The sequence below is a fragment of the Cariama cristata genome, unplaced genomic scaffold (genome assembly GCF_000690535.1).
Source record: "Cariama cristata isolate BGI_N322 unplaced genomic scaffold, ASM69053v1 scaffold41338, whole genome shotgun sequence".
Classification (NCBI taxonomy): domain Eukaryota; kingdom Metazoa; phylum Chordata; class Aves; order Cariamiformes; family Cariamidae; genus Cariama; species Cariama cristata.
In genome coordinates, this window is record NW_009633588.1 from 1 (window position 1) to 13,425 (window position 13,425).

General features: G+C 39.8%; 1 protein-coding gene across 1 annotated transcript; it reads left to right on the forward strand.

Moving 5' to 3' along the window:
- Positions 1 to 3,916: 3,916 nt before the first annotated feature.
- Positions 3,917 to 13,128, forward strand: FAM177A1 (family with sequence similarity 177, member A1; the record flags this gene model as incomplete). The annotated part of the gene is made up of 3 exons (XM_009706811.1): positions 3,917 to 4,093; positions 11,251 to 11,317; positions 13,031 to 13,128. Coding segments are annotated over 3 exons (342 nt in total), but the record flags the coding sequence as incomplete, so codon positions are not given.
- Positions 13,129 to 13,425: the final 297 nt, after the last annotated feature.

Here is a 13,425-nt window from a genome sequence, read left to right on the forward strand (position 1 = left end):
TCCGTCCGTCCGTCCGTCCGTCCTTCCAGCGCCCTGTAATTACAGTCAGTGCGGCGGGCACGCGTGTCTTCGGTGTCTCCTCTTCACCGGCAGATAATAGCTCTTACAAACGAGCCTGATAAATATTAAATGGAGGCAGGTTTCCACTTGCCTCTGTGCTGCCACGTTCGCAAAGGCGTTGGAGGTGGTCAGGGACACCAGCTCTTAATTAGACTGTAACCTGGCAGGCTCTCCTGCCCCTTCTACAGATGTCCCTGGCAGTGGCCTTGGCTTCGCACCGAATGTTTTGTGTGCTGCACCTTCACTGGTTGTGGTGCTTTTCCAAGGCTCGGTATTCCGAGGGTGTCTTTTCTTACAGTCGTTCTCTGAGTCTGTTATTTTGTTGTCTTCTGTTTCAGAAAGACTCATGCTGTTTAATTTCAATTGAAACACGAGGGTGGAAAGTCAAGCAATATGGAAAAAAAAAAGAAAAAAGCCCAACCAAAAAAAACCCTAGCCAAAAAAAGTAACACAAACGAAATCAGTAAGGCAGGCAAGGTGGCATGGGTAGAAATATTTCTCGTTAACTATTACCAGCCTTCTAGTAACTAGCATTATCAGGTTGGTAGATCTGTGCAAATTGAATTGCTCATCTTTCTGAGAGAGTGTGGACATCACAGACTTTGGCATTTTGGGTCATAAGCTCTTGTAAGGATACCTGAGTCTGACGGATTAAGAGATGCCAAAGTGAATAGTTTGCTCTTCCTGTTACTTTTTGCTTTTCTTCTTCCTCTCCTTGATGAAACGACATTATTGCGTCACCTAATATTAGTTGTGTGAGCTCTCTTAGCTTACCTGCAGGTGTCCTGGCACACCTCATCCTTAATTGTAGTTTATTTATTTTGCCATTTTGGGTGTGGGCTGAAATTCCATTGTGCGGGGCATTGTACCAGCACTGTCAAAATGTGCCCTGCTGTCTCTCTGTTTCTGGCTGAAAGGTGAGGTAAGAGAGTGGGTGTAAAGAGGGTAAACAGGGAGCAGCAGTTTCAGATGCTGACTTCTGACAGGCAACGTTTGCATAGGTGCCGTAAAGTCAAGAAAAATTCCAAGAGGGTATCTAAAAGAGAAAGGAAGTTGCTTTACAGTGTTCACCAAGTACCTTGAGAGCGTTAGCGAGTGTGGCGAGAGCACGAGGGTGACTGGCCTTCATGTCTAATAGTTGCTGGAATAGAAGCCAAAGTAAATACTTTCATGGCGTGAGGTTAAGACAAACGCTGAGTCTTTCAAGACCCATATAGTGTGTTGGAGAGGGACAAGCCTGTGGAAAAAAATGAGGTGGCAAGCTGACCAAAGCCGTGCACTAGAAGAATGATCTTTGTAACAACTTCTTGAATTGGAAAACCTCAAATTTGTCAGGGAAGATGAAAAGTGTAAAGCCTTAAACAGGAGATACTGTAACATTTGAGCTATAAAGTGAGACTAGCTGACAATTCTAGAATAGATCTGCATTGCCGCAGTTTTGGAAAGATAAATAAAATTTACTGGTGCTGAACTCTCTGTTGCAGCTGGGAGACTTGGCTTTTATTGATGTTGTGCATGTAAAAATTAAAAGGACAAATGCTGCAGTGGTGAGTAAAACCCGCATCCAGGCTTGTTGACTAGGTAATAACCAGAGCAACAGCTGATATGTATTGTTTTATTTAATAATTTAGGACTCTGAACCAGATTACTAAGAGAACCAGACATCATTCCTTGATGAATCCTTACTGTCTTGAACTACCGCATTTGTCTGAAACTTTGTAGGAGTAGCAGCTATATGGAGCTGCTTACTGTAGCTAGTGTTAGTGGAGTGTGGGATGGGTGTGCAGGGAATTAAAGCCTGCTTTATAAACTTTAAGTATTAACTACAATTTTTTTCAAAGTTAAAAAGTTTGAAGCATTGGAGTTAAATGACCCAAAATCAGATGAAGAGACTGTCCCTTTAGAAGAGCCCTAAGGAGAGGCTCACGTTGCTTGCTGTTACTAATCACAGTAATATTTGTGATGCTGTGTTGCAAGAAATAGTGCTCTTCAGCACTGTGACTAAACATGAAAAATGGGATCATTGTATGATGCCAATAAAGGAGCGTGAAATGTTCATAAAAGGCTGATTCTGTGGTGCTCTTTACTCCAAAAAATACAGAACTGAGTCTCAGTAAGTGTGCCTGCTTTTATAGCAGCAGCAGCAAGGAGCACTCCCTGTGCTTAGGTTGCTTCCCTGATTTCAGCATTCATATTTGTGTAGCTTTGCTGTTCTGCTCCTGCTCTGTTCCCAAGACTGATACACAGCAGGAAGAGTGCACTGGGCCCCAGATAGTCAGTTTTGTCTTTCTACATGAAAATGTAATTCTGCATGAAAATGTAATGCCATTTCAGCTGAATTACCCCATTGAAAACTTGCCGCTTCATTTGGCCCTGCTCCTTCAGGAAAACGCCTGAAATGTGCCACAGTAGCTAAAGAAAGGCTACGGAAAGCTGAAATGACTTGCAGTTTTGAGAAGCAGTGGTACGAGGGCTAGGAGAGATGATGAATGTCTGCGCTACCTCTCCACGCTGTAGAGCTTGGCACGTCATCTTCACCTTCCCTCCGGGAAAAATCTGTGCCTGGAACAAAAGGAGCCATTCTGCCCCCCACAGCCCCCTCCTGCCCCCTCTGCTGTGCCCACCGGCTTTCCCAGCTAACTGAGGCTGTTTGTGTTGCAAAGCTAATTTATGTAATCTAGCATAAGAGGTGGGAATGGTGATGCTGCGCTTGCAACGATTAAAGGATGTCTTACAACTATGTGATAAAACATGTATTTTTATTAATAATTTTGAATTGTGACCTGTGGAGACCATTAAGTTTGCATAGGCAAGGAGTTGAAAATTAGAATGTGCCCATTTTATGCAACCTGAATTCTGCATACACGGACGCACATCTCATTCCTTATGGTATGTATTGTTTCATATTACATAAGCTCATGCATTTTTAAAAACCTTCATGGTACATTAAAGACATGTGGCTGGCATTTCCTCACTTCTGTGTTCTTCTCTGCATGAAAGAAGTGTTTTCAGAACAGTTTTGTGCATTTGATGCAGTAGTATCTAAAGCTCTACCAAGATGAAGGCTCTGTTTTGATAGCTACAGTACAAAACCTTACTAAAATTCTCTGGCTGCAGGAGTTACTAGCCTAAAGAATTATTGATTGGCCTTTGAACGAGAAGTATATTTTTTTAATGCTTGTGACCCAAAGACTGCATTGTAGTATTCAGCAGCTGGAAGAACAAAACCAGACATTGTACTTCTCTTTTTATATGTCCTTAGCCACAAAACTAAGTGTTGTTCTTTTAGCATGGCTCCTTGTACTAACCATGATTGCTGATGAAAGCCCACAGAGGCAGATTCCTTGGTGCATCTTTTTAAAGCTTGAGCCTGGCTGCTTTATTATCCTTCATTCAGTTCTCTTCTGTGCTAGAGGTGTCTGTCTAAGCTCTCAGAGCTGGCCACAGCCTATGAAACACTTGATTAATTTCACTAGATATTCACTCCAAAACCAGTGATACTTTTAAATATTAACACTTAATGTGCTCATCAAATTATTTAAAGAAAAGTGTCCCACAAAGAAACACCTCCATAGCACAGTTCTCTTTCGGAATAGATGTTTTAATACCACCTGTCCATACTGAAGTGAAGGCACATTTTTGCTGTTTTTAGTGAAGATATCAGTTTTGACGTATCTTCAAACAATCATGTTTCAGTCTCACCTTTTACCTACAGCCAAGCTCTTGCAAATGCCCATTGTATATGCTAATCAACCTAAAATATTTTAATATCTCATGAAGTTTTTTAAGGGGGAACTTGTCCAGCTCCAGAAGCATGTACTTGAGATAATGATTTTTTTTTTTTTCTTCTTTATAGCAACTGGCAAATGGAGATAGAGGCTTTGAGAATGTGGAGCTGGGTGTCATAGGAAAGAAGAAGAAAATTCCAAGGAGGGTTATTCATTTTGCAAGTGGAGAAACAATGGAAGAATATAGCACAGATGAAGAGGAAGATGAACAAGAGAAAAAAGACCTGTTGCCACCTGTAGATCCTGTAGGTATTTTACTTGATAAATTGCTACTTCTGGTTTACTGGATAACTACCCACATTTTATACTTTAATTTTTGTGTCACAAATCTGATTTAGTATTTAGTATTGAAGATTCCCTTAATTTGATTGGCTCTATGGACTGAGAAATCTGTGAGAACTATTCCTGAGAAGTTTTGTCCTGGAGTCATCCTCCACTAAAGTAGCCCTATTAATGAAAAATGGGTTTAATTTCTTCACAATTCTAGTCTGTCCTCTCCAGCATTTCCCTCTCTAATAATATTTGCTTGATGTCTTCTTGATTTGTACTGTCGTTTAAAAGAATGTGCAGAGAAGGCTTTTGTTTCCTTACGTTCAGTGACAGTGGAGAGTTGAACGTGTAATTTAGTGTTACTATACCAGCAATTTGATATAATTAAAAAAGTATAGAAGCGAAAGAAACAGATGACATGCAGAAATAAAGGGAAACTGGTATAATTCGTGCTATATCAAAACCAGATTTTAAAGGACCTGCATAGTCCGTGTATGTAATGTTCATCTGTCTTGTAAGCTGTTAAGATGTTGCTCAACCTGTGAATGGAGTCTCCATTTATTGGTCTAAATTCAAGTGGAGTTTCAGCAATTAAAGTTATCTCCAGTAGTGTGTGTTGTAGCTGCTAAAATATGTTTTCCTTTTTGTCAATGAGTCTGGATCTATACTTAGAGGTAAAATGAAATATGTAATCTCTTTTATTCTGTTGATGTGTCTGACAATCTGTTTTGTGGTGATAGCGTATTTGCAAAGCTCACCGCCATGTGTGCCAGCACTGGCAGCAGCAGCCCCCCTCCCTCTGGCAGTCAGCCCCAGAGAAGATCCGCATCCTTCTCTTCGTCTCTCCACATCCCCAGTCTCATGTTTCTTTTATGACACCCCCACAAACTGATGTCCCAACCACCTCTTTTGTCCACCCTCTTACAAGAATTCTTACCCCAATAAATTGGGTCTGCAGTCCTATTCCCTGCCTGGCAGCAGGTCTCCTTTCCTGGCCCTCTCTGGACTTGGTTGCCTGTGCTGAGCTAGAGATGGAGACTCTGAAATTGGCTGGGTCCTTCCCGATGTGCTGGAGTGGAGTGCGATTGCTTTGTGGAGCAGCTGGTCCTGCCTGGTGGTACGCTGCGGGCAGCTGCCCGTGAGAGCTGCTTCTCCTCATGCTTCAAATGTGAGTCTTTGCATGCACAGAAACTGATGCCCTGTTTTCTACTTGACATTGCTGTTGAAATGACTTCTGCACTGTCATTTGGGAATCTATAATTAAGAAATGTTGTGGTTGAGGCTCTCTGTTTACTGTACAGTATTAGGCCCTGTATTTATTTATATGCATGTCCATCCTGGGAGAGCTTGGCTTTGTTGAAGGTACTGCAGTGAAGAGTTTGACTTTCTGTGCATTCTGTTCTGAAGAAGTGGTGAACCATAAGGGGGGTTGCTTTGAGAAGGACTGTCAGTCAGTTCTTTTTTTGCCCTCTGTAAAATGAATTCATCTTGACAGAAAAAAAAAAAAAAGTGGTTTGAGGACCAAGCTGCAGTGAGACTATGGGAATTCAGCTAGGATTGGGGTTCCTAGCGATTCACAGGTGAAACTGTTGTATTTCATCTTGGATAGATTGATGGTACTGCTATGTTTTTCTTACTAGGGAGTTCTTGTATACAATGAAAAGTAACATTACTCTGAGAGCAGGTAGGGTATCATGAGTGTAAAATAGACCTGAAGTTTACAGATTGAAAATAAGGGTATTATACTGACAAACAATGAGTAGATGTCAAGCTGCCTTTCTGGCTGTTGTTTTTTTGGTTTTTTTTTTTTCCCTCCCTAAGGATCTACTTGAAGAAATGCAAGAACTGTGAAATTTACTGAATATTACGGTAATGTTCAGGTATCTGCAGTGTCAGATCTGTTCCCCACTATGCAGGTGATGTCAGTTATCCATGGATGTGTAAAAAGATTTTTTCCCAACTATAATTAGCAGAGGACCAGATCTGTATGATTTTTTGTGCCATTTCCTCTCAGTAGAATAGTTCCACTGTGGTGCAGTGGTGGAAGGCTCACAAGCCTTAATGTACATGTTGTGAGGCCAGAGACGTGCATGCTGCTGTACAAATGGACACTTAACTAGAGACCCTTCAAATGTGCACAACAGCTGGAAATGCTGTGTGATCATTCTCCTGCTTTCCTAACATGGATTTTCTTTCTGAATACCAAAAAGTATATTGTACGGCACAGTTTGCTTTATTCTCCTTTTATAGCTTATGAAATCCTTAATTTTTATTATGCTTTTTAATAAAAGCATGCCGCCAAACCAGAATAGTTTATTGTGGAGCACAGTATGTCTTATTATGTATTGCTTTTTACCTTGACAGAATAAACTTGACTAGACCAAGGGTTGCCATTAAATGAACTTTACCTTATCTGCTGCATGCTTCATGTATCCCAGCTGAGCCAGTCAATTGAAGAAATGTTAGTCCAAGCTGAGCTTTGATGTTTCAGCCAACAGCTGCCTTAAAAATGTTTTTATTGTAGGATTTCTATAAAAGCAATTAAATAGTCAGTTTGCTGAGACCAGCATGTCTAAAACTTGTTATCTCAGTTGGGATACAAAAAAGTATGTTGCAAGTAATAGCTGTTTCTGGTCCAATTTATTTGTAGAAAAAGCACATTTAATATTTTGAATAGAAACTTTGCATCACGGAATTTCAAAGCTCAGCTGGTATTGGCATCCTGGCAGCTTCTGAATAAGTTTAAGGGAAACAAATATTTTGCCGTGTTGTAAAGAAATGTCTTCAGTAAGTACCTTGGTTTAATTGTGTTTTAGAGCTAAGCAGACAGTGACAATATCTTTCTTACTAAGCAAAGTAATATATGTGTAACTTGGTAATATGATAACCAAAGCACTCGGTGTGATGGACTGCTGCCGCTCATAGCAAAACAAATTCTCAAGAAGAACTGGGTCTTAAATTTTGCTTTGGAACAATGATTCTGACACTTCTATAGGTCGGGATTCAGTTCATTAACATTCTTGGACTGAAGTGTTCATTCTGTTGTGTTTTGTTTTGGTTTTTTTTAGGAATGAGTTAAATCCAGAACACAGGGTATACTTAATAAATTTTTCCCTGGATTTTTTAGATAACAGTGTTCAGTATTATCTGAGGGCTCTCAAATTAAAATTTAAATGCTTGAATAATATAAGTGCTTTAATTTTAACTGAGTCTTCTATTCTTTCCTAAAGTTCAGATGCTTAAACTTTGTATGTAAATCTCCTTTTGCTTCTGTCCACCACAACTTTATTTTGTGGCACTTAAATTTCTCTAACTTGTCCTAGAAGGTAACCTTTCTGTTTATCCCTGGAAGGCCACTTGCTATAAACTCTTTGTTGCTTTCACCTGTTACATGAGTAGGCAGAAGGTGGGGTGTAAGTCTTTGCAGAGCAACTATAAGTGATATAACTGTTAGTGATAACCTTACAATTCATCCTGAGAACGTATCTGCAACAAAGCTCCAGAAGAGATCTAATTTTATTAACCTTCAACGCTCAGAAAGATTGAAACACATTCTTGCAGGAAGATTATCTTGATATCCTGTAGTTAAAAGGAGCTTAACTTCAAATAGCAAAAAGTCCTCTCTTGAGGACTGTCAGACTCTAGTTTTCTTTTAAGAATTTTGGGAGGAGGGAGAAAAATAGTCACTGACCAAGTAGTAGCTACTTGTAATATGGTAGAAGCTTTTCGATGGAGGATGGTGTGTGTTTCTGATCTTGCTTTCACTGGCATGTCTTAGATGCCGGTTTTACATGGAGCATACACTGAAGGACCTATTACAGCAATGACCAGTCAAAAATTAACTAATTTAAAATGCATTTGGGCACAGTAAACAATGGAAAATTATCTATGTGGTGGTGTATATTAACTCTTAAATACAGGATTATTTTTTTTCTTGAATCAGGAAATTATTCTTTTCCTCATTTTGTTATTTTCTCTGGCAAAAAGAAACCCTGTGTTCTTTGGAAAGTTCAAGTGTTAGGGACTGGTATCTGGAAAAAATAAATATAGATGTGGATTGCTCAGGAACATGGTGCACTCAGAAGTTCAAAGGAGGGCGGGTGTGCTCCCTTTGGCAGCACCATACTAGGAAATAAAACCATGTTCTGTTTTTGAACCAGAGCCCTCTTGGTTGTATCAATGGTTGAATCCATTATGTTCATTCCTACTTAAAATTCAACACTTGGATTAAAATTGTACATTAAGAATTTTTGTAATTTAAAAACCAGTTGTCATAACCATTGTGTTTTCCATTTTAAACAACAAAATAGAGTCAGGATGGCTGCACAGTATAATTAGGCATTGTAGAAACATATACTAAACAGACTGATGGCAGGAGAAATACTGTCCTGTTATAATAAACCAGTGTCTTGTGTTTCATACTGCTGCCCCTTGTTTCCAGTCAAGAAGTACAGCATTACTGTGTCCTTGCATTGATGAAAGACTGAACGTTAAGGCTTCTCTGGTCAAAGGAGATTGACATACAGCATCTGGGTATGTGGTTCTTACCGAATGTTAGTAGGACCTGACTTGGGTACCGTTTTCCAGGATGGCTCAATGCATTAAAGCTGCTTCATGGAGTGAGATTAGTTTGTACTCAGCCATTGCCTAACAGCCCTTTTCGTACCACCCAAACAGTTCTGGTTTTCTCCAGGACCTCTTCTTCCCTCACGTTCACCATACAATCTCTGAGGTGCTCTGGGAAACCACTCGAACTTACCCTGAGGAAGTAAGGGTTGGGAGGGAGAGGAGGATTATTCCGTGGATATGTTCCCTTCTTCCTGGTTGTTCTTGGTGGTTTACTTTCCAAGCCATCTCCTTTCTCCTGTTGAATTTGTGTGAAGTAGCTTCTCTCATGGTTTTATATTGCCTTTTGAGATGCTTGAAAGAATGCTCCTTCTTTAAATTGAGGGAGCTGGCAAAGCCTTGCTTGGTGGGAGCGAAGAAGTGTCCGGTTGGGCTTTGTCAGAAAGCAGAGGTTCCCATGAAGCTGAGCTTAGAAGTGCTCCTAACATACCTAACAAACTGGTTTTTAATTGTGGTGGGGGAACAGCAGAAGTAGGCAGAACCTCTGAGTCTGCCAAGCCTCAGGTGTTCCCTATGTGTGTGTTACCAGAAACATGTTAGAATATTCTGTGTCTGAGTTCCTTCTGTCACATTGAAGTTCAGCTTGTCTTTTCACTCTTCAATGTTATGGGAGCTCTTGTAGCTTTTTGCTTACAGCCAAACAGCAGGCCCTTGTTTGTCCTGCGCGCTGTGTGAATGCCTTTTAACCTCATTGCCTCGTCATGAAGGATTGTACAGAGCCTTGTCAATGCCATTGTTTGCACCTGTGGCAAGAAGCTTTTCCAGCACTTTTCTTGACTTCAACTGAATGAACCCCGAAATGATTGTTGTTAGTCTGTCTGCCAACTGAGCGTGTAATCAACAAGCTGGAGGTGCTTTTGTGCAAGCAGGATAGCAGCTGCTTTTACCTTGGCAGGACATTTTCCATACCCGGTGCCAAAAATATATAGCATCTGGCTTTTTTCAGCCTGCCCAACTTGAGTTCCTGGCTTGACAGATGGTTTCTTACTGCACTGATTTGTAGAGGCTATGCTTGGAAAGCACTGAAGTCTAGTAGCTTGTGTGTGTGTATACTGAGGCTATACCAACTAGTGTCTGTAGCTGTATTATTTACATTAATATTGGTTGTCCTGTACAGATATCTGTTAAATAAGACCACAGAAAATGGTTACTATCAAACAGTTTTTAGCAACAAGTTATAAATACATATGTGACTGAGTGGAGCTAATGGGTTTCATTTAATAAAAGCTGACACTTTTAATTGCTACTTTCCACAAGGAAAGTACCTCTACAAAGATCTTTACTGGGGGGAAATACATCACAAAGAGCTTGCCTGAATACAACAGACTGTTACCTATAAAGATGGTTTAGTTCACTATGAAATTTTAGTTTGCCTTTTCACAAAAGTGAAAGCCTACAGTTTGTTCCCAGATTGGAATCTGCTTTTCCACTTCACCTTTTTATTACATGCCTTGCTGTTTGTTTTATTTTTTTTAAAGAAAAAGAGATACAGGCTCTTTCCTTAGTGAAGAGGATAGCCTATGTATGCCCATTAATGTCTAAATTTTCTTTAAGTTCCTATATGTAAGTGTCTCAGTTTGTCTGGAGGCTGCAGTACTTCCTCTGTGGCAGCGAATACACCGCAGTCGTGCAAAGGGCAACTCCCCCTCCTCAACTTCCCAGCCTGTCCTTCCTGAAGAGTCTGTATCCCTCCATAGCAGCACTCCAGTCGTGCAAGCCATCCACTACATCTCTGGGATCCCAACAAGATCCTACCCCTGCAGCTGTACGCAGATCTCTCACTCCTTGTGTTTATGCCCCATGCTTCATGCCTTACTGCGCAGGCACTTCAGGAGAGACTTCCTTGCTTACATGCAAATGCCTGAGGTGAACCCACTTGAGCCCTGTTTTGTTCATTTTGTGTTCCTTGTTGTTCACATCACCCCAGGCCCTTTACTTGTCAGCCCTGTCCATCGCTTCCTCAGAGGGCTGCGGTAACTCTCTACCTCCCTCATGGTTCCTGATTTTGTTCTTCAGGTGCAATTCCAAATGGTAATTCACATCTGGTTGTAAATACTTGGAAGGAGCCTCTTGCTCAGGGACCACATTAAAGGTTTGGTTTGGTTTTAAACAGTCTTTTTCAGTTCTCTCATTATTGTAATGAAGGACTGCGTGGGTAACCCACTTCTCTTCTTGGCCTGATAGAATTCAGAACGTTATGAAAGGTCTTTCTAGTTATAGGAGTTACCTTAGGATTAAGTCGGGTGCTTGTCTTTTCCCAAGTCTGGGAGAGGGAAACAAAACCCAGTGAAACAAATTTTCCCAAATGTAAATCGTGGTTATATTTATATCTTACTGTGATACTTCGCTTCATGTATGTCTGGTCAAGACTTATTTTTAAGCAAAAATATTGTGGTCGCTGGCAAACAGGGAACATTTCTTCTCAATCTGTTTGAGCTTTTGCATGTATTGTTATGTGCCATGAATATAACAGCTATATGTATTCATACTACTCTTCTTCTTACAGACGACGCTTACATGGGGACCCTACTTGTGGTTTCACATGCTGCGAGTTGCCACATCAACGCTATCAGGTATTACTTTATTTAAATCTTGGGTAAACCAGTAACGGAATATTGAAAGTTGCTTTGACAGACTATAAAATCATCTTTGTGAGCTACTGGCCATTTTTTCGAAAGTGCGAATGAACCTGCATTTTAATCCGCGGAGATGTACTCTCTTGCCTTAGGCACTTTTTTTTTTTTTTTTTTTTTTGCTTTCCAACTCTTGAATGGAAGAATGAACAGAAAATATCCTTTTGCTGAACACTTTTTCCCCCTTTTTCTCCATACGGAGATACGGTGGTATTGGCAAGGGAGTATATCAGCTTTCTATTGGGTTTTGTATGGAACTGTTTTGTGTGATGTTATCTGAAAAGAATGCTGGTTGGAGTAACCACACTGACAGGTTTTATGAAGAACTAGAAATTATCCCAAGAACGCATCTAGTCTTGTGCTTTACAACAGACTTCTGAGGTTACAAAGTAAACAAAAATACAACTGTTGTCAAGGGTCTTAAACTCACTGCATGGAAGTTTATTTGACCTGTGGACCTCATAAAATTTTGTGAAGTTTTAAAAGTGCCTCTCCCAGTCTGCATTCTTCACAAGGTGTAAAGTATCTTTGATGGTTTTTTTGACAAATATTGTGGAGCTTCTGCCATTGTACACCTAATTTTGAATGCTTTTAAAAACTATTGGCAGCCTATTCTGTTAATTAAGCTATCGCTATTTTTAGAAACACTTTTTCTCTACTGTACAGTTTAATTCTATTCCTTGTCATATCTGTTCTTCATACACAAAGGGAGATACTGCTTTTGTTTTTTCAGAAGTCTTTTATGAATTTGAAGATGAGTACTTCCTTTTTTCCACTTCAGTTTTGCCTCTTGACATTTGTAATTTGAACCGGTCTTTTGCACAGAGCTCTGGATGACAGGATATCTATGAAATTAGTTATTGTGAATATTCATTGAAGCAGTCAATTGCTAACTTCTAACTTGTTTTCCCTGAAGATGACTAACTTATTTGCATCCTGGGGGCAGATTTGCAATTTGAAGTGCAATGTGTGTGACTTCTTGCTTGCCTTTACTCAAGAACCAGTGCTGTAGCCATCATCGGTAAAGAGACTGACAGACACAAGCCCACCTGTTCCGTACTTCTGACTGTGCAGTACCTGTTTTAGCAAAGTAGCGCTGCGTGTATCCTCCAGCTTGAAAATTGAGACAGCTGAAACCTAAATATTTTATTAATCCATTAGTATGCAACACAGAACATTGTTAAAACTGCTACTGACTTGAAGTATTCATATATCAATAAATAACTCTCTAGTTTGCTGGTACCATTAGACTGAAGCACCAGTACAGTTGGTAGCCATGTATTTTTGTCTAACCTTAATTTTCAGTTAAAGTTCAGTTAAAGGCTTATCCTTTAACTGATCCAATAGCAAACCAAACCTAGATTCAAAGCTGAAACTAGTAGAATTCAAACAAACGCTACCACCATCTAGATTTTCATTTATTTCCATGTTGTTCTCCTTTTGTTCATTCTTTATCTTAAAGAACAATTATTAGTCTATTGAGCTAATAATTACATATAAGTAGATTAGCCTAGCAGATTTTGGGTTTGTCTTTTGAGTGAAGTAGGACTATGGAAAACCATTCAGGAAAGATGATGATATCTTTTAACAAAACTGTGCTTAAGAATTTTCTTCTAGATACTAATTGTATGTAAATCTATCTTTATTTTTTAGTATGTGATTTCCTTGGGGAAAAGATTGCATCTGTTCTGGGGATAAGCACACCAAAATACCAATATGCCATTGATGAGTATTACAGAATGAAGAGAGAGGTATGTGTGAGAGAGAGCGTTCTTGCACTGATTTTCTCCCAGCTTGCCTTCCCTGGTATTTTAAAAAATGAAATTTGTATTCCAGGATTAAAATGAAGTTTTAGAACCTCTATTTCAGCTTGCCTTCAGTTTTCATTTGATGCATGATTAAGACTTGCTTACCTATCAGCCTTTTCTCACCAGCTTATCAGTCTTAGAACTGGCTGGGTCCTGACCACTGCTCTGTTTGTTTCTCTTGTATAATGCATTTTCAAGTCAGCAGTGTGAGAAAGTTGGATGGAGCAGTTACTAAACACT